We start from the raw sequence: 20,119 nt of genomic DNA on the forward strand, positions 1-20,119 counted from the left end.
AGAAGAAGGCCATCAGCCAGAAAAGTGAGTTATATAAGGAACGTGACATTGTATTCCTTGCAGAATGCATAACTGGTTAAGATGGCTAGGAGGAAAACTTCAAAATATGGAATATTTTTAAACATTAATTCCCATACTTGTAACAACTCATCACTATGTTGTTTTTTTTTAAATTTAATTTTGATTTTTAGAAAAAGTGGGAGGGAGGGAGAAAGAGAAGGAGAGAAACACTGGTGTGGGAGAGAAACATCAATTGGGCTGCCTTCCATATGTGCCCCAACTGGGGACAGAGCCTGCAACCCAGGTATGTGTCCTGACAGGGAATCGAACCAGCTACCTTTTGCTTTGCGGGATGATGCCCAACTGAGCCACACCAGCCAGGGCACTATGTTCTTTTTTAATTAGCCATCTTCCAAGCATGTTTGCAAGCAGAAATGAAGGGTCACATCGTACAACTCTGTAGTAGTTAACTGCAAGGAAAAAACTGACACTGATAGCCTCATGTAGGCTCTCAATATTTGTTCTTCATCCTCTTTTTATAAATATAATTAGAAAAACAATTTTTTTCCTTTCTGAAGAATGATGACAATGCTGAGACATGGAGAGTTACTAAGCATGACTTCAACACAAATTATATATCTCAGAAAAATTCAGTGTTGGTGTGTGAGAGGCATTATGCCTGCCTCATCAAAATCCTTTCTACCTTCCCTTGGAGATTTCTGCTTACTGCAGTTTGGGTAGTCACCCTTCCTCCATTAAAATCCTTAAACTTTGGAGGGAGCTAACATTATCCATGACTCAAAGGTTGGGGCATGTGGCTTAGGTTTAAAGTAATCAGCATAAATCTATTTCCTGGCCACAGGCATTGCTTCATCATGGGTGGACATGTTCACAGCTTCAGTTCCCATGCCCTCCCCCTGCCCCCTGCCTGCTTGCAGCTGCCTGGGAAAAAGCAATATTTTGTGAAGGGGGTTTCCTGTGATCGCAGGGTGTGCCAAACCGAACCGCATTTGGCCTTGATCAGCCCTCAGACTCACAGCTGCAAGATAAATGGCTGAATTCAATAGTTTCTTTTTTCTTCCCCCTATAAAACAGTCTCCTCCTTCCCTAAGAGGCCAGAGTCAGAGCCATTCACAGCACGGCTTCCTCCCTGCTTCCTAATTCCCTCAATAAACTCTTTTTCTGCTCGCTGAGTCTTGATGGTTCTCTGAGTGACTCCGTTCTTACACACGTGACCTAAAAAGGTCAATCAGGGTAATTTTTGAACCTCAGCTTGGAATTCAGGGATAGAAGTGCTCTCACCAGACTGGACTAAGAGAGGCAGCATGTAGCTTGATTAGAGCTGGCATCTACCAGGGGCCTATCTGCCTTAGTAACAGAGTAGAGGGCTCCCCCTCCCTCCCAAGGCAACTGTGTCTTTAACCGTTTGGATTGACTACTTTAAATCTCTGGAATTTCCTAATGGGAGCCAATTTATTCAACCTTTCTTATTTAAGCCCATTTGACTGGGGTTTTACTAAATGATGATAAGGTTTCATGTGCTTATTTGTCATCTGTATAGCTCTGGTGAAGTGTCTATTCAAATCTTTTGCTCATTTCTCTACTGGATTGTTGATATTCTTATTATTGGGTTTTGAGAGTTCTTTATACATTTTATATAAAAGTCCTTTACGAGACATGTGATTTGTAATTTTCTCCCAATTTGTGGTCTGTCTCTGGATTTTCTTAACATAGTCTTTTGAAGAGAGAAATTTTTAATTTTGATTAAGTTCAATTTAAAAGTTATTTTCTGGATTGTGCTTTATAATAAATATTTAACCCAAGTTCACAAAGGTTTTTTCATATGTTTTCTTTCTGAAATTTTATAGTTTTATATTGTATATTTAAGTCTATGATTGAGTTACTTTTGGTTATAGTGTAAAATATGGGTCAACACATATTTTTTCCATATGTATGTTCAATTTTCCCAGCAACATTTGATGGAAGACTATCCTTTTTCCATTGCATTGTCTTTGAACCCTATTCAAAAATCAACTGACCATATGTTTGCAGATCTATTTCTGGCTTCTCTATTTTTTCCATTGACATATGTCTCTATCCTGTGCCAATACCACACCGTCTTGATTACTAGAGTAGGTTTTTAGAAGGGTTTCTCTGCAGTCACATTTCTAATATGTTAGACCAGATAACTCTTGACTCTGAGGGGCTGTCCTATGCATTACAGAATGTCTAGCAGCATCCTTGGCCTCCACCAACTAGATGCCAGTAGAAGGAGCAAATGGAGACAATACAAAATGTTTCCAGGCATTGCTAAATGCCCCCTGGATGGGAAAATCATCCTCTGTTGAGGACCACTGCTTTATAGTTATCTTGAAAGCAGGTAGTGTGAGTCTTCCAACTTTTTCAAAATTGCTTTGGCTAGTGTAGTTCCTTTGCCTTTCCATCTAAACTTTAGAATTAGTTTGTCATTTCTACCAAAAGTTCAGATGGGAGTTTGATTGGGACTGCTTTGAATTTATGAATCAATTTAGATAACTGACATCTTAACAATATTGAGGCTTCACTCCATTTATTTAGGTCTTTGATTTCTTTCACCAGTGTCTTGTAGTTTTTACCATACAGATCTATACAGATTTATATTTAATTTCGCGTTTTTTGATGTTATTACAAATAGTATTGTTTATATGTTCTGATAATTTATTTTTTGAGGAAATAAGTTTGGGATAAGATTGAAAGTCATCAAATGTAGTTGTTTGCAAAAACTATACAAAATAATCATTAACAATATAGTGGAACTATGGTATAGCGGTCTCTAAAAAGGAAAGTTGGTTGGTTTTATATATTGGGCTTATATCCTGTGATCTTGCTAAACTCATTTACTAGTTTTAGTAGTTCCTTCCATAAATTCCTTGGGATTTTCTCCATCACAAAAGACAACTACATCTGATATTAATATAGACAGTATTATTTCTTTTTCTTGGCTTACTACATTGGCTATACCTTCCAGCACAATGTTGAAGAGAATGGTGAAAACAGATAGTCTTGTTCCTAATTTTAGGAGGAAAGTATTCAGTCTTTCACCATTAAGTGTAATATTAACTGTACATTTTTTGTAGATAATCCTGTTCAGGTTGAGGAAGTTCTTTTCTATTCTTAGTTTTTCATCATGAATGGATGTTGAATTTTTTCAAATGATTTTTCTGCATCTATTGAGACGGTCATCTGTTTGTTTGTTTTTTAATTCTGTTAATATCTTGAATAATATTTGTTTTCCAATGTTGAACCAACAGTGCAGTCCCAAGGTAAATCCCACTGGGTCATGAAGCATTTCTCATTTTTATATACTGTTAGATTCAATTTGCTAATGTATTTTTTAAGGATTTGTGTAGTTGCCTTTAAACATGTTTGATCCTCTGTTGTACTGTAAATGAAGGGTAGGGCCTGTCACAAGGGTAGATACTCTGAATTAAGAGCAGCAGGGTTTAATTTATTTAACAGTAGTCAGTGCATCTCTGGGTAAGTATTGAGGAGGCCAATGATCAAGTGACTAAAGCACTTCCTGCTCTCATAAAGCTGAGTCTATTGTGGAGATAGATCCATAGAGAGATTATAAAAGAGGGTGGCAAGTGTGATGATGAAGAAACGTGCAGGAAATCAGGGATGCAGAGGAGCAGCATCCATCAGTGATAAGGAAAGGGTCCTGAAGAAGGTGACGACTGACTGAGTCTTAAAAATGATCAAAAGTTAGTCAGGCAAAAGTGAAAGGTGGGACTAGAAGTGGAAGGGTGAGAAGGGAGACATTCCAGGGATAGGGAATAGCACAGGCAGACATGGGAGAGATGGTAGCATGGTGGGGGGACTTGCAAGTAGTTTAAGGGATTGGAGTCTAAATTTGAATAAGAGAGTGGCAAGACATGAGGCTGGGGAGGTTAAAGAATTAAACAAAGAATACATAGCTACATTCAAAGCTTTCTATGTCAAACATAAATTAGTAATTAAGTGTTGATAATTTTATGAGAAACGAAAATAGATGAAGACATACATCAACTACTACAACAATGAAGTAATATATAAGTCAGATGTCAGCTGATTTAAAAATGATGATCTGATATTTCTGGTCAAGATGGCAGCATAGGCAAACATGGCTCACCTCTTAGCACACCCACATCAACATTACAACTAAAATATACAATAACCATTACTTAGAACCATAATAAATGAACTGGAAGTCTGATAACTATGGAATTAAAGAAACCACATCCATCCAGACTGGTAGGAGGGGCACAGACACGGAACGGACTTGTCCCACACCCACGTGTGATGGATAAAAATTTAGGTGGGATATCTCAGGAGCAAGGAGTCCCAGCCCCACTCCAGGCCCTCCAGCCCAGGGTTCCAATGCCAGGAAGATAAGTCCCCACAACTTCTGGCTGCAAAAATCAGTGGGGATTGAGTTGGTAGAAGAAACTGTTTGAGCTCTCAGATCCAACACATGGACTCACCTACTCAGACTCACTCCCTCTGAGCTCCAGCACCAGGGTGGTAGCTTGAAGGGCACCAGTGAGATACTGGAAATCTCTGGCATCCAGGCAAGCAGAGGCCATTGTCCCTTTTCTGAGCCCTCCCCTACAGAACTGACAAGCTGGCGCCATATCTGAGACTCCATCAGCTTGGCTAACACTGACCCACCTTGGAGATCTCCAGAGACTCTGCCCCACCTAACTTACCAGCCCACCCAAGCTGCTTTTCCATATAAATGGCTGGTCTTGGCTCATGCTGCACAACTTTCTAAATCATTTCATATAAGCAACAGCTGGCTTCAGTGAGCTCAAGGCCCAGCACTAGCAGCAGCCAGCTTAGATTCACAGCTTGGCTTCACCTGGGAAGCCATCTCAGATTTATTTATAACACAGGCAGGGTGGCCCTGGGCAAAACACAGGTGGGAGCTGAGTTTGGACTGTACCACCTGGCAAACCCCAGGGCCAGCACACCCAGTAGGTAGCTATAACCCATGTCAGAGCACCACCACCCTGTCCCTGCACAGCTGATCCTCCATGGAGGGTGGAGGTTGGTAGTCAGTGGTCAGAGCCAATCCTTACAGTTGACTGGCCTGAGTAAACCTCTTCCATTGATCTGCCAACAACAACCAAGTCTCAACTACAAGAGGAGGGTGTACTCAACCCACTCAAAGGGCATACCTTGAGTACCCAGCTTGGGTGACAGGGAACGTTTTATCACTGGACCCTACAGGACACCTATTACATTAGGCCATGCTACCAAGATGCAGAGTCAAAGCAGCCCTACCTAATACATAGAAACAAATACAGTGGAGCTGCCAAAATGAAAAGACAAAGAAACATGGCCCAAATGAAAGAAAAGATCAAAACTCCAGAAAAAGAGCTAAATGAAATGGAGATAAGCAATCTACCAGATGTAAAGTTCAAAACACTGGTTATAACAATGCTCAAGGAACTTAGTGAGGACCTCAACAGCATAAAAGAGATCCAGTCAAAATCAAAGGATACGCTAATTGAAATGAAGAACAATTTACAGAGAAACAACAGCAGAGTGGATGAAGCAGAGAACAAATCATGATTTGGAACATAAGAAAGAAAAAAACAATCAATTAAATCAAGAAGAAAAAAGAATCCCAGAAAATGAGGACAGTATAAGCAGTCTCTGGGACAACTTCAAGAGGTCCAACATTTGCATCATAAGGGTGCCAGAAGGAGACGAGAAACAGCAAGAAATTGGAAATCTATTTGAAAAAATAATGAAAGAAAAATTTCCTAATTTGGTAAAGGAAATAGACATGCAAGTCCAGGAAGCATAGAGAGTCCCAAGCAAGATGGATGCAAAGAGGTCCACTCCAAGACACATCATAATTAAAAATGCCAAAGGTTAAAGATAAAGAGAGAATCTTAAAAGCAGCAAGAGAAAAGCAGTTAGTTACATGCAGGGGAGTTCCCATAAGACTGTCAGCTGATTTCTCAAAAGTAACTTTGCAAGCTAGAAGTTGAGTGGCAAGAAATATTCAAAGTCATGAGAAGCAGGAACCTACAGCCAAGATTGTTCTACTCAGCAAAGCTATCATTTAGAATGGAAAGGCAGATAAAGAGCCTCCCAGACCATAAAAAACTAAGGAGTTCATCATCACCAAACCATTATTATATGAAATGTTAAAGGGACTTACTTAAGAAAAAGAAGATCAAAACTATGAACAATAAAATGGCAAAAATACATATAAACAATTGAATCTATAAAACAAACTGAGGAAACAAGAAGAACAGAGTCAGAATCATGGATACTGAGAATGTTTTGATGTTGCCAGATGGGAGGGGGGTGTGGGGGAATGGGTGATGAGGTGAGGGGATTAAGAAGCACAAATAGGTAGTTACAGAATAGCCCAGGGGAAATAAAGTACAGTATAGGAAATGGAGTAGCTAAAGAACTTTTATGCATGACCCACAGACATGAACAATGATGGAGAGATTGCTTGAAGGAGTAGGGGTGCTGGGTAGAGGGTGGCAAAGGGGCAAAATTGGGACAATATAATTTTAAAAAAATGGTGTTCTGTCTATCCATGTAAGGCATGTGTGTACCGCAGCCTTTCAGGTATATTTTTAAATGGTCCTAGATTTAGTCACTTAATGAATAGGGTTTATGAGTAATTTTCTGGGCCAAATGCTCCTAAATGCCTAAGATTTGAATATTATTTTTACTCTTTAGTCAAACCAAAAATACACAGAAAGTTTAATAACAGTGAAGCCTGAATTCAAGTAGCATATCAATACTAGAGACAGTGAGTTCATTGTGAAAAATCCTGTCATATTTGGTACAAAAAGATGGACTTCAACCAGGGAAATGCCCCAGAAAGACTGGAAAATAGGAAAGTTGATTAACTGAACCGAGCTTAGTGAATAATTATATATTACAATTTGATGGTAATAAAAACTTAGGAAATAGCACATCATCAACTTTTAATCTACTGGACATTATTTTTATCTTTTTTTCTGATTCAGGAGGCATTTGTAGAATCTATAGTTTACTAGTCTGAATTCATTTCTTATAAAGAAATGGCAATATATACTATAAAGAGCAGTGTCCATGTAGATTTTATCCAATAACACACTAAAATGGCTTTTAGAAAAAGGTAAATCCTTCCCTCAGAAAAGTAGAGTTTAGATTACTGAACAGCCAAACTAAATTTGGTAAGGTAAATTATTGAAGATAATATCAACTCCATACCTATACTTTTACAGCTCGTGCATCAAGTAACAATTCTTTGAATAGAAAAAAAAAACAGTGATCACTGATAGTTAAGTTTGTGAGACCATATGTCAACAACATAAAATTATAAAGAGTCATAACAACTAAGACATCATAGTAACTGAACACTGGAGCACACAGGTCAGCAGAAACTCTGTGTATTAATTGACTTAGAATTCTCAGCAGTCACTGCACCTCAAAACCAGAACTAATCCAGACAACGGTCAGATAGTAGTTACTCTGAAAGGCAATCATACAGAAAGCCTGGTGGATTTACCATCTTGCTTAAAACTTAAATGCTGATACTTTTTTCTAAATTGTTGATATACACAAGGAACTGGTTGGGGAAAAAAACCCTCAATGAAATTTATGCATCTGAAAAATACACACTTTATAACTTGTTTTAAAAAGACCTCAGTGCATTAAGCTTATAAGCCATTGAGGAAGCTGTTTTCAACTGTGCCACACTGATACAATTGAGGGCACTTAGCACCTGTCTGTGGAGACAGCACATTAATGCTGTGCTGTGCAGGATATTTAAAATGTTTTCATTTAAATACCATTTGCTCCATTTTAGGATTAATTTAACTTCACCTTTCCTATAAAGCTAGATATTGTCTCTATTACCTGTAATTTAGGAATAACTATGAATGCGCAACTTGGCTTGTGCAATGTTGTACTTCACGGCATAATCCAAATTACCACTACATTAGTGTTTCTTAAGACACAGCTGAGAACCCCTTGCATTAGAATAGGCACCTGGGATGTTCATTAAAATACAGATTACTGGGTGCCAAACCCCCCCAAATGAACCTGGGGATATATGTGTTTGTGTATGTGTGTGTGTGCGTAGGGGGTGGGGGAAGAGTGGGAATCTATACTTGTAACAAGAATACAAGTAATTTCTAAGCACACTAAAGTTTGAGGACTACGGCACTAAATGAAACTTTCTGAGGCAGGCATCTCACTTACATATCCCAAAGTTAGCACATGACACACAGCTAGTTTATAGAATGAATCAACTTATGTTAATATGGAAATTTCCAGGTCACAAAGAACTCATATAACTTGCAATTCATATTCGGAAGGAGCGTGGCTTAGATGTTTCTCCTCAATGGGAAGAAAGCATCAAAAGCAGTATATCTTGCTAGGACAGCGACATCTTGCTCACCCTTGTATTTCTAGCACCTAGCTCAGTGCCAAAGAAGCTTAACAAAACCTTGCAAAATGAAGCAGGGGGATATGTCCTGATATGAGCCAAGGTGACGCATTAGACAAGTTCCATGCATCAAGCTCACTAATCACTACTGCTGTTGTTTTGGGGAATCATTCTAAAAGTGAGAATACACTATATAACTTTTAGTGCACTCTTGGTCAAGGCAAAGTGGGTGGTTAGACAACTTTGTTGATTACAGATAATCATCAAGCTTGGATGAGTTGTAAATAGAGGAATCATCCAATATGTTCTGCTACTACATCTATCTCTTGAGATGCTCTGCAGATGTAAACATTTTATCTTTGTTATTGGCAGCTGTTTCTGAATAGAAACAACTTGGCTAATATAAGCCAGATATTTGCCTGGTTAACTTCATAGGTTTTCTGTATACAAAGGTGATAGTTGTTACTCTGTGAAACAACAGTTCAGTGTGCTAGACACAGTTGATTCTCATTGCCATGATTCATGGTAGTTATACTGTATAAAGTTACCACAAACAATGAATTAGTGAATACTGAACCAGCCCTTCTTGGGGAAATAAAGGGTTAGGTTCCTGAGTCTCTGGTTACAAAATTTTGGCACACTGATACACATAATTTTCTTTTACATGTGTTTCTGTTTAAAGACATCTAATTTAGTATATATTGTTGATCACTCATGCCTGAACAAAGCTTATTTAACACAAGTATTTTCTCTGTAAGGTACATCACAGCCTCCCTGTGCTCAGAAACGGTAGACAACACTATACTTGGGGGCTATTTGAAACAGCAAAATCACTAGCTAGAAATGCAATGATGTGAAAAAAAACATGGCACTAAATAGAAAAGGACACCTGTTCACAGCATGAGAGCTGAATCAAGAAGGCAGTTTTACCCTGTTGTACCTCAGTTAGGAACAGGTGAATTCACATTTTTTGCCATTCTATGCATGTCCCCAATGACCACAAAAGCACTTGGATGAGTACTGCTTTGGGGGGTTGTCCCTGTCAGCCCTCCCAGCCCCATCCTCCTTTGCTCTGTGTTTTGGGATGTGGATGTGCAGGGCTGTTGGCCTGCTCTCTGTCCTCTAGCTTCTGGCTGAGTGGGTCAATGGAAGGCCCACGGGGAGTCCGGGGGTCACGAGGAGAGTGAGGGTGGGATGGCTACTCAATGGCTCCCTCCCAGCAAGGGTGCCAAGACTGCACCCTCCCCTAAATAAAGCACATAGGTCCTATCAGGCTGTGCCTCTGTGTAGGTTCTCTCTCTTCCCAACCTTAGTACACAGGTTGAGGGGTGGGAACCCAGCTACTATTAACCTCAAGGGAATCACAATATTCCTTGTTGGTTTCCCCAAACACTGGCCAAACTTTAAAAAACAGTCCCTTATTAGGCTTTTGTCAATTTCCCAAGCATGCCACCTATTTCCTTCTAGAACCCTGACTATATGGCATAGTGAGGGGGGATCTCAAAACTACATGGCCTGTGTAGAATTTTTACACCATACGGGATTCAGAGTTCTTCGGTCTGTACAAGATCCAACTTGTGAAACAAAATTACAAACAGAAATGGGATGTTACTTTTTTAAAAAATCCCCACCCTAGGATGTTTTTAAACTTATTTTAAAAATGGGAGAGAGAGAGATAAAGAGAGAGAAACATCGATCGGTTGCCTCCCATATATAACCCAACCAGGAATCAAACCTGCAACCTAGGTATGTGTCCTGATTGGGAATTGAACCTGCAACTTTTTGGTGTATGGGATGATGCTTGAACTAACTGAGCTACCTGGCCAGGGAAGGATATTCCTTTTTATCTAATCATAAATAGATGGAGGGAGTGTGCCATTCAGATCACTCAGGAAAGATAAATTGCATCCAGTACAAACTCATCTGAGGCCTGCTGAGAGAATAGCGGTGTATTTTTAGGTAGCTTCTCTAAAATCACTTAGGGTAATATTAAAAGCGCTTAAATATACTAAATAATGCAGAGTAAATGGACAATTTTTATTAAGCTATGTGTTATACACCTATTCCCTTCTCTGGCAGAGATTTTCAGTGTTCTCTTTTTCTTGAAAGTAACAGCTAAAGCAAAAACGTGCATGGCAATTTCTGTTTTCCTGGCTTTTAGGACACGTTAGTCTTTTCATTCCCAGCTGGTTTCAATCTTGATGTGCAGGGCTTGCTCAGGACTTTATAACCCCATTGTGTCACATCCTAATCATTATAGTTTGTCATGTACTATGGACCTTGTTAAAGATTTTCCAACTTTATGCTTCAAGGTCAGGGTGGAAAATCCATATTCTGAAAATAACTGATAAAGTTATCTATATCACATGTTTCCTATTGCTCAGAGCGGGTGCCATTCACAAATTTTCCCAATAAAATCTGTACTTGATTTCACAGGCTAATTCTCTAGGCTGTAGCAATTATACCAAGCTATTATTTAATCAGATGAGCAAACCAGAATTTCATTTTAAGAGTCCTGAAGGACAGGTTCCTGAGAACTGTTTACTTTCAAATCTTTAATTGTTGACATCACTGTTTTCTTTATTGAATTATAAACAAAGTGCTGCACTCCAAAGGTCTGACTTGGCATCGGGGACAGAGTTGGTTTCTGAAAGGAGAAAATCCACTCAAACTTCTTCTCAAGAAAAAAACCCAGTTCAAACTTGCCTTGAAGTGAGAAATTCAAAGCCAAGAGCACGTGTGCTCTGTTACATTACCTCAGTGACAGGTTTCACATTTCATAGCAAAAAATAAAAAAATTACTATCTGTCCAAGCAGTGAGGAGATTGCTAACCTGTTAATGCCATGTAATAACCAACTTGTGTATTTTTTCAGGATACAAAGAAAACTTTATTTATTTATTTTGGTTAAAATTATTTTAATATTTAAATACAAAAAACACTCATGTTTTTAACTTAGAGCATCATTTGAGACCAGCTTATGACAGGGGTTCTTAAATTTTGGGGGCTTAAGACCCTTTTATATATCATAAAAATTATTGAGAATTAAAAATAAAATTACTAAGACCCATTATGTATATGGGTGTTATCCCTTAATATTTACAATATTAGTAATGAAAACTGAAAAAAAAGTAAAAAAATTTATTTAAAATAATAGTAAACCTAATGCATGTTAACAAAGATAACACTTAAAAAATTACATTTTCAATAATATTTAGGTAGGAGTCTGCACGATCCTTCCCTATGTGGGAAGGCCACCCTCCCCTCCACACCCCCACTCCTACTAGAGATTTCTGGACCCAGGGGTAGGTAGGACGACGACCACGTCCAGCTTGAAGCAGCTAGAGGAGCTCGAGACCTTCGCCCATTGTCCTCTACAAGATTACAAAGGGTCTTAATATCTGAGAGGGAGGGATTGTTATTGTTTTATTGTTAAAATAATTAATTAATCACATATTTACTAAAAAAAAAGAGAAGAAGTAGAAGAATATATGAAAGGGTGAAGCGGGAAAGCTTATATGTACAAACCATGGGTATGGACTTGGGGGGGGATTGCTGGGGGAGGGAGATGCTGGGTGGAGGGGAGTAAAGGGGAGAAAATTGGAACTATTGTAACAATATAATCAATAAAATACATTAAAAAATATTTAGGTAAAAGAGTGGCATTGTTTCACATTTTTGTAACTCTCTTTAATGCCTGACTTTATCATAGGTGAAACCTGGATTCTCATAGCTGCTTTCTCCATTCTGTCTGTTTTATGTGTTGTTTGAATGACACGTATATACAAAGAAAATCCAGCCTCACACGCTCAGTTGGAAAACTAAGGACCTCAAAGACTTCCTTAACCCAGGAGAGGATGTTTGTGCATATTGGCAAGAACATGATTAAAAGCCCTAATACTAATTGTAGGACTACACAACATAAAAACAAGTATAACAAAGGCAGACATTATTTACTTCTTTCTCTTTTCTTTCTTTTGACATAAAGAAACATGCAATTTTATTTTTTCTTAAAATACGGGCAGGATTAAAAAGCTTTCCCTTGACTGTTCCATTCTGCCCTGCATTTAGGGGAGGTAGGCACACGTGAAAACTCTATTGGCACATATTCAAGGAAGAGGAAATTCAGGGAACACAAGCAAATAACTGGCATTTATTCAAATTTCTGGCTTCATTTCAAAACTTTCTCATTACAGATAAGTGACTGAAAGGTGATCCTGTTTCTGCAAGACACAGAAATTGCTATAATGATCTAATTTCAAACTTTTTGATCTCTATTGGGAGTGGGACAGGGTGGTCTTATTTCCTAATGGTGCCAGAACCTGGGCTACAGAGCACAAGCAGAGGCAGGAACTAGAGCCTGATGGGCTGCCCTGCCCCAAGCCCAGTCTGGCGTTTCATGAGTTTGACTGTCTGGGGACACTGGGAAGATGTCTAGTGTCAGACACAGAGATTTAAAAGTCAGATGAAAACAGCAACAAAACCATGAACTGGAGAAATTAATTGCTGGAAAGAATGAGAAACTTTATGGCCAAAATACTAGGATTTTCACCACAAGAGTTTGACTCCTCAGCCTCACTTCACTACTAAGCAGCTGCTCAAACTCTCTTTCCAGAGTACGGAGGGATTCCTAGAAAGGGGGAATGGTAGAATCTTTGGCTGCTCTGTTTCAGTTGTGTGGAGCATTATTTTAGTTAGACAAAGTGTTTAAACAGCAGATGCAGAGAAAAAAGCCTTTGTCTGATACACTGGCAGGGCAAACAGCAGGTTCTGAGATACTCAAGTCACTGAAAACCCACACATCTGGAGCACTCACCTCGTTGAAATGAACATCCTGCATCCCGACGTCTTCCATCATGGAGGCCTCCTCATCTATGTTTGGGGTAATCATCCTGAAGGCTGTGCATCCTTGTCTAAACATGCCTAGACACGAGAGAACAAAGGAGGGAGTTATTAACCTGAAAGTGGATGAAACTTGAGGGTTCCTCCTGCCCTGTATGTTTTTGTACTGCATGAAATAACTGATTTGAAATCCCGTGTGTCTCAGGCCAGCATTCCCCATGGGAGCCTGGGGACCACTATGAGCTTTTCTTCATTTGCTTCCTCATATTTAACCTTTGCCTCCCTCAATTTGTTTTTCTCACCCATCTTTACTTTTCACCCACCTTTATCAAAATGTATGCAATCTTTAAACTATAAATGAAGTGAAATAGGCACTAAATCAAATTAATTATAAAATAACCAATAAACAATTTGATTTGGTTAGATGACATTTGCTCAGATACAAAGAAAAGAAGCAAAATACAGGACTCAAAAATAACTGTTTCCTTCAAGCTGTCATCTCACCCACTCTGGCTGGGAGTAACCCAGAGCTCAGATTTGAACTTGCCTTTCTCCTTTATGAAGCAGTCTACAAAACCAAGATGTACTCAACAGCCATAGCAATGAGCTGAGAGGCCGCCTTAGCTGGTTCCAATGGGTGGTCTAAGGTAAGGAGAGGCTTCTACCCTCACCATAGCTGGAGAGCAGGAGCACAGAAAGCATGAATACTTCAGGGGTGCAGGCATTCAGTTCTCTAGGGGGGAACAGTACAAGGTTGGAGCTGGGATAAATACCTGGGATAAAATAATAGCAATAATAGCCTATTTGGGGCCTCTACTCATGTTGGAGTCACTGGGAAAAGTTTTATGTTAGTTGGATAATATCAGCTGGGAAAAAATAATCAAATGAAGAAGGACCTGAAATGTCTTGTTACTCTATCTTGTGATCATTATTTATAATAATACAAAACACAAATCAAAACTTGAATTGAGACCTCCCGTGTTTTGGGAAAAATGGAACACAGTGATTTTTAAATCAAGTCTTAAAGGAGTAGATCCTAAAGTCAGAGATTTTTCTGCTGCATATTGTTCAAGATTTCCAAGCCATTCATAGATTGTCTAGTGCCTCTGCCACTATCCTAGTTTAGCCTGGCTTTTGTTTTATGCAGACAAATGAAAAGCATTAATTTAGGAGCTTGACATTAATGTAAAAAAAGCAAAAGTATAAAATCCAACCACTATTTTTAGGCTACAGAGTATATTTAAATATACAACTTAATTCAAGTGGAATGGCTACAAGGGTGGCCAAATTGCTTTCCTCTCCTTGCCCATTGAACCAGAGAGGTAAGGAAAAGAAGGGAGGAAGGAGAGCCAAGGCCAAGGCCATCATCAATGCAGAGCTGAAAAAGAAAATCCCACACCTCTGAATGTCATGTGGATAGGGTGGCTGGGACCCTTGAGACCAGCCGATCCTTAGGCTCACCTCCCTGGCGCCTCCTCTGGCAGGTGCTGTGGCTGTAGGGGAAGAGGGTTGGCTCCCGTCGGAGGGCTTTGCCCGCTTCTAAATATGAGGAAATGTATTACCTGACAATATAGGTCTCAATAGGAAATAGTGCTCGTAGTAAGAGATATGGAGCCCTTCCTGAATTTCTTTCTCTTTCAGGCTCTGATGCATGACAAGTCCAGGCTCCCTTAAATTTCATTCCAAATAGCCAGCTGTACTAGAAATACAGAAATTCCCTGGCTTGAGCACCTGTGACTTTTCTATTGTTTCTAATTTTGTAAACATGCTCCTCATTAGCCAGATCTGGTGCTGCTGTGCTCCAGTCCACATGTGCACACAGCCAGCTTTTCTCAGAACTTCATGTTCCAAAAATGAATGCTGCCCTTTGAGCCTGCACTGATTTTGAAATGGAAATGAGCGACTGGTGTTTAACCAAAAGGAACCTGTGAAGAATTCATGGTTTGCTAATCTTGGAACAAATGTGAAATGCACAAATGGTCATCATTCATGCCCTGCCCTCTCCTTCCACTGGGAGGCAAGGTTTCCAGCCAGCAAGCCTGCTTTCTCACACAATAAAGCCAGCTGGGCTGAATTCCAGAAAATGCTGTTTGATGATCTCTCATTACAACCGTCTTTTGATTGATAAACAGTTCTAGTGGGAACTATCTTAAGGGAAAAATAAAATCTTTTCAGCTCAAAACTGGCTGGTCAGGGACACTCAGATGCAAAGCTCATTAACTAATTCTTGGGAGATGGAGGTATTAGTAAGAGGTATATTACAACATGCCATCTGCTTTTCTTTTTAATATTGGCACTTCTGCTGTGCCTACCAAGTCCAGCAAAATGTCATGCCAGTGAACAAAACAATGACTATAGTACACATGCATGTATGTACACACACACACACACGCACAATCCCCCATCTCCAAATCTTTCTCAATGGTTCTTGCTTGTGTTTGCTGCTTTGCACAGTTTTATATTCATTTCACAAAACACAGGAATCATTCCTCACCTTTACGTGTGAGATATTCTGCCACGAGGGCTGTGACATGGACATAGCACATTGCTGCCTGTAATAAAAAGACACATGCCTCAGAATCACCATTTATAAAGCTTGTCAAAACACTCACAGACAGAAATCTAATAACTGTATGTACTCACATCTCAAGAAACCAACTAGTGTTTCTAATAGCTGACATCTTACCTTTTGAAAAAAGTAGAACTCACATAAACTAAAATTTTGAAATAAACTGTGGACATCTCGTCAAGATGGTGGAGTAGGTAAACATGGCTTGCCTCCTTGCATACCACATCAAAATTACAACTAAACTATAGAACAAACATCATTCCAAAACTGTCAGAAATCAAGCTGAACCAAGTCCAACAACTACAGAGACTGGTAGGAGGGGTGGAGATGTGGAATGGGCTGACCCCACACCCATGTGTGGTGTATAAAAATAAGGAGGGATATCTCAGGAGTGAGAGGTCCCAGCCCCACACTAGGGTCCCCAGCCCAGGGTTCCAGCCAGAAAGAGAAGCCCCCACAACTTCTGGCAGTAAAATCCAGCATGGATCGAGGCTGTGAAAGACAAAGTGCTAAAGTCCCAGGCAGTTCCTCTTAAAGGGTACATACACAGACTTACTCTCACTCTCTCTGAGCTCCAGTGTGAGGGCAGAAGATTGAGAGGCATCAGAGACATATGGGGAGGCACCGAATGTCCAGCATCAGGGCAAGAGCTGGGGGACAGCTATCCCAGACAGAAGTATATATATTTTTAAGTATATTTTATTGATTATGCATTACAGTACTTTTTCCAATTTTTTTCCCTTTGCTCTCCTCCACACAGTACTCCCCTTCATTCCAGCAGTCCCACCCCCTTAGTTCATGCCTACGGGTCATGTATGTAAGTTCTTTGGCTTCACCCTTTCCTATATTATTCTTAACTTCCCCCAGTCTATTTTGTACCTGCCAATTATGCTCCTTAATCCCTGCACCATTTCCCCATTTCTCCACCTTCTCCTCCCAGCTGATAACCCTCCAAACGACCCCCATACTTATGATTCTGTTCCTATTCTGGTTTGCTTAGTTGGATTTTGTTTTTAAATTTTAATTTAGTTGTTGATAGTTCAGAATTTGCTGTCACTTTAATGTTCATAGTTTTGATCTTCTTTTTCTTAAATAAGTCCCTTTAACATTTCATACAGTAATGGCTTGGTGATGATGAACTCCTTTAGCTTTACCTTGTCTGGGAAGTACTTTATCTGCCCTTCCATTCTAAATGATAGGTTTTCTGGATAGAGTAATCTTGATGGTAGGTACTTGCTTTTCATCATTTTGAATACTTCTTGCCAGTCCCTTCTCGCCTGAAAGATTTCTTTTGAGAAATCAGCTGATAGTCTTATAGGTACCTCTTGGTAGGTAACTGCTTTTCTCTAGCTGCTTTTAAGATTCTCTCTTTATCTTTAATCTTTAGCATTTTAATTATGATTTGTCTTAGTGTGGTCTTCTTTGGGTCTAAATGTTTGGGACTCTCTGTGTTCCTGAACTTATATATCTATTTCCTTCACCAAATTAGGGAAGTTTTCTTTCATTATTTTTTCAAATAAGTTTCCAATTTCTTGCTCTTCCTCTTCTCCTCCTGGCACCACTATGATTTGTATATTGGTACATTTAAAATTGTCCCAGAGGTTCCTAAGCCCCTCCTTGATTTTTTTTAATTCTTGTTTTTTCATTCTGTATTAGTTGACTGTTTATTTATTCCTTATGTTCCAATTTGTTGCTTTGAATCCCCGACTTCTTTCCCTTCACTATTGTTTCATGTGGATTTTCTTTAGTTTCACTTAGCCTAGCCTTCATTTCTTCCCTTATGCATTTCCTGTACTCAATCATGTGTGTCAAGTCTATGAGCATCATTATTACCAGTGTTTTGAACTCTGCAAATGTTAGCTTGGCTATCTCCTCGTCGCTTAGTTCTCCCACTGGAACCTTGATCTGCTCCCTCTTTTGGGCCATACTTCACTGTCTCCTCAACTTGATAGCCTTGTGTATTTGCATCTGTGTCTTAGGTAGAGCTGTCACACCTGTTACGTTGTAAGGGGTGGTGCCTTAGGTATTCCTCAGTGCCAGGCAAACCATTTTACCACGTTGTGGCACTGTATGTGGGAGAGGGGTCTGAAAGGAAACAATGCCACTTTCTCAGCACTCACCCCTTTTCCAGACACTTCTCCTGCTTCACGTATGGAACTGGTGCCCCTCTAGCTGTTGCCCTGGTTGTTGTTCCCAGAGTGGGTGGGTTTATGGATGTTCTAGGACTGTGGGGGTCCTCTAGACAAACGGACTCTGCTGAGAGACCAGCAGTTTCTTCCGCTGCCCCAACCTCCACTGGTTTTCACAGTCAGAAGCAATGAGGTTTTATTTACCCCGGTGCTAGAACTGTGAGCTGTGTGGTCTGTTCTGGGGCTAACATCGCTCCCGAGGTGTCCCTTCAGGCTTTTATAATGTATGACTGTGCTTTCCCTGGGCTTGCTGCTACTGCCACCACACCACATCCTTCCACCCTGGCTCCGCCCCTCCTACCTGTCTGGAAGAGTATTACTTTTTTGTATCTTTGTTTGTTGGATTTTCATGCAGTTCAATTTTTCTGGTAGTTCTGGTTGTTTTTAGTTTTGAGGTAGCTGTATTCCTTCTTATGGTTGTGAAGGGAGGCAAAGTGTATCTACCGATGGCTCCATCTTGACAGGAAATACATTATTCTTTCTCTGACCCCTTACCCCACAGAGCCAAAGAGCTGGCAGGTGGGCACAGTATCTGAGACTCCATCAACCTGGCTCACATTGTTTGCTCCACCCTGGTGATTCCCTGAGGTCATGCTGCACCAAAACTGTTTCAAGTGGCTTTCCCATACAAATGGCTTGTCTTGGCCCATGGTTCAGATTTTCCTAATTTCTCTCAAACAAGCAGCATCTGGCTTCAGCAAACCCCATACCTCTCACTGAGTATGCCCATACTGGCCCTACCAGCAGCTGGCCTTGCTTCACAGCATGGCCTTGCCAGGGCACCTCCAAGCCCAGCACAAGTAGCAACAATCTTCAGATCACATTGTAGCTTATGCTGTGTAACCATAGACAGAACACAGTCAGTGGCTGACTTGGGACCTGTAAAAAGCAATCAAGGCTCAACTACAACAGGAGGGTGTACACAGCCCACATGGTGGGTGAACCTTGAGTACCCAGCTTGAGTAATAGGGGACTCTACAGGGCACCTACCACATGAGCTGCTCTACCAAGTCTTGGACACATAGGAGCTCTACCTAATACGTAGAAGCAAACACAGGAAGGCTGCCAAAATGAGAAGACAAAGAAACATGGCCCAAAAGAAAGCACAGAATAAAAGAGAAAAAGAAAAAAAAAACCCTAAACAAAATGGAGACAAGAAATCTACTAGACACAAAGTTCAAAACACTGGTTATAACGATGCTCAAGGAACTTAGTGAGGACCTCAACAGCATAAAAAAACTCAGTCAGAAATGAAGGATACACTAACTGAAATAAGAACAATTTATAGGGAATCAACAGTAGAGTGGATGAAGCTGAGAACCAAATCAGTGTTTTGAAATATAAGGAAGCAAAAAACTCTCAATCAGAACAGCAAGAAGAAAAAAGAATTAAAAAAAAAACAAGACAGTGTAAGAAGCCTCTGGCACAACTTCAAGCTTACCAACATTTGCATCATGGGGGTATCGGAAGGAGAGACAGAGTTCAAGAAATTAAAAAACTATTTGAAAAAATAGTGAAAGAAAACTTACTGAACTTGGAGAAGGAAATAGACATACAAGTCCAAGAAGTGCAGAGACCCAAACCAGATAAACCCAAAAAGGCCAACACCAAGATACACCATACTTAAAATGCCAAGGGTTAAATACAAAGAGAGGATCTGAAAAGCAGCAAGAAAAAAGTAGTTACTTACTTACAGCTGATTTCTCAAAGAAACTTGTCAAGCTAAAAGGGATTGGCAGAAATATTCAAAGTGATGAAAAGCAAGGACCTACAACCAAGATTACTCTATCCAGTGAAGCTGTCATTCAGAATAGAAGGGCAGAGAAAGTGCTTCCAGGACAAAGTAAAACTGAAGGAGTTCATCACATCCAAATCACTGTTATATGAAATGTTAATGGGACTTGTTTAGGAGAAAGAGGATCAAAACTATGAACATTAAAATGAAAACTGTATCACAACAACCAACAACAGAAGCTAGGGAATTGAAACAAAGGCAAACTAAGTAGGCAACGAGAGAGGAAAAAGAATTATAGGTATGGAGAACATATTGGGAAGAGGTCAGCAGGGAAGGGGAAGGGGTAAAGGGAGGGAG

General features: G+C 39.9%; 1 protein-coding gene across 17 annotated transcripts in view; it reads right to left on the reverse strand.

Annotated features, from left to right (window-relative positions):
• Positions 1-20,119, reverse strand: part of DOCK9 (dedicator of cytokinesis 9) — a 360,039-nt gene that overhangs the window by 25,280 nt on the left and 314,640 nt on the right. For 9 of the 17 annotated variants that reach the window (XM_090258025.1, XM_090258022.1, XM_090258021.1 and 6 more), the window contains exons 44-45: positions 15,764-15,821; positions 13,244-13,350 (exon numbers count right to left, since the gene is read on the reverse strand). In XM_090258025.1, the coding sequence (XP_090114151.1) occupies positions 13,244-13,350; positions 15,764-15,821 (165 nt within the window). Of the gene's footprint in view, positions 1-13,243; positions 13,351-14,730; positions 14,809-15,763; positions 15,822-20,119 lie in introns of all 17 variants that reach the window. The other 8 variants (XM_090258018.1, XM_090258013.1, XM_090258024.1 and 5 more) reach the window with 1 other exon arrangement.

The sequence above is a fragment of the Furipterus horrens genome, unplaced genomic scaffold (assembly GCF_987537825.1).
Source record: "Furipterus horrens unplaced genomic scaffold, mFurHor1.1.pri manual_scaffold_12, whole genome shotgun sequence".
In the NCBI taxonomy this organism is placed as follows: Eukaryota; Metazoa; Chordata; class Mammalia; order Chiroptera; family Furipteridae; genus Furipterus; species Furipterus horrens.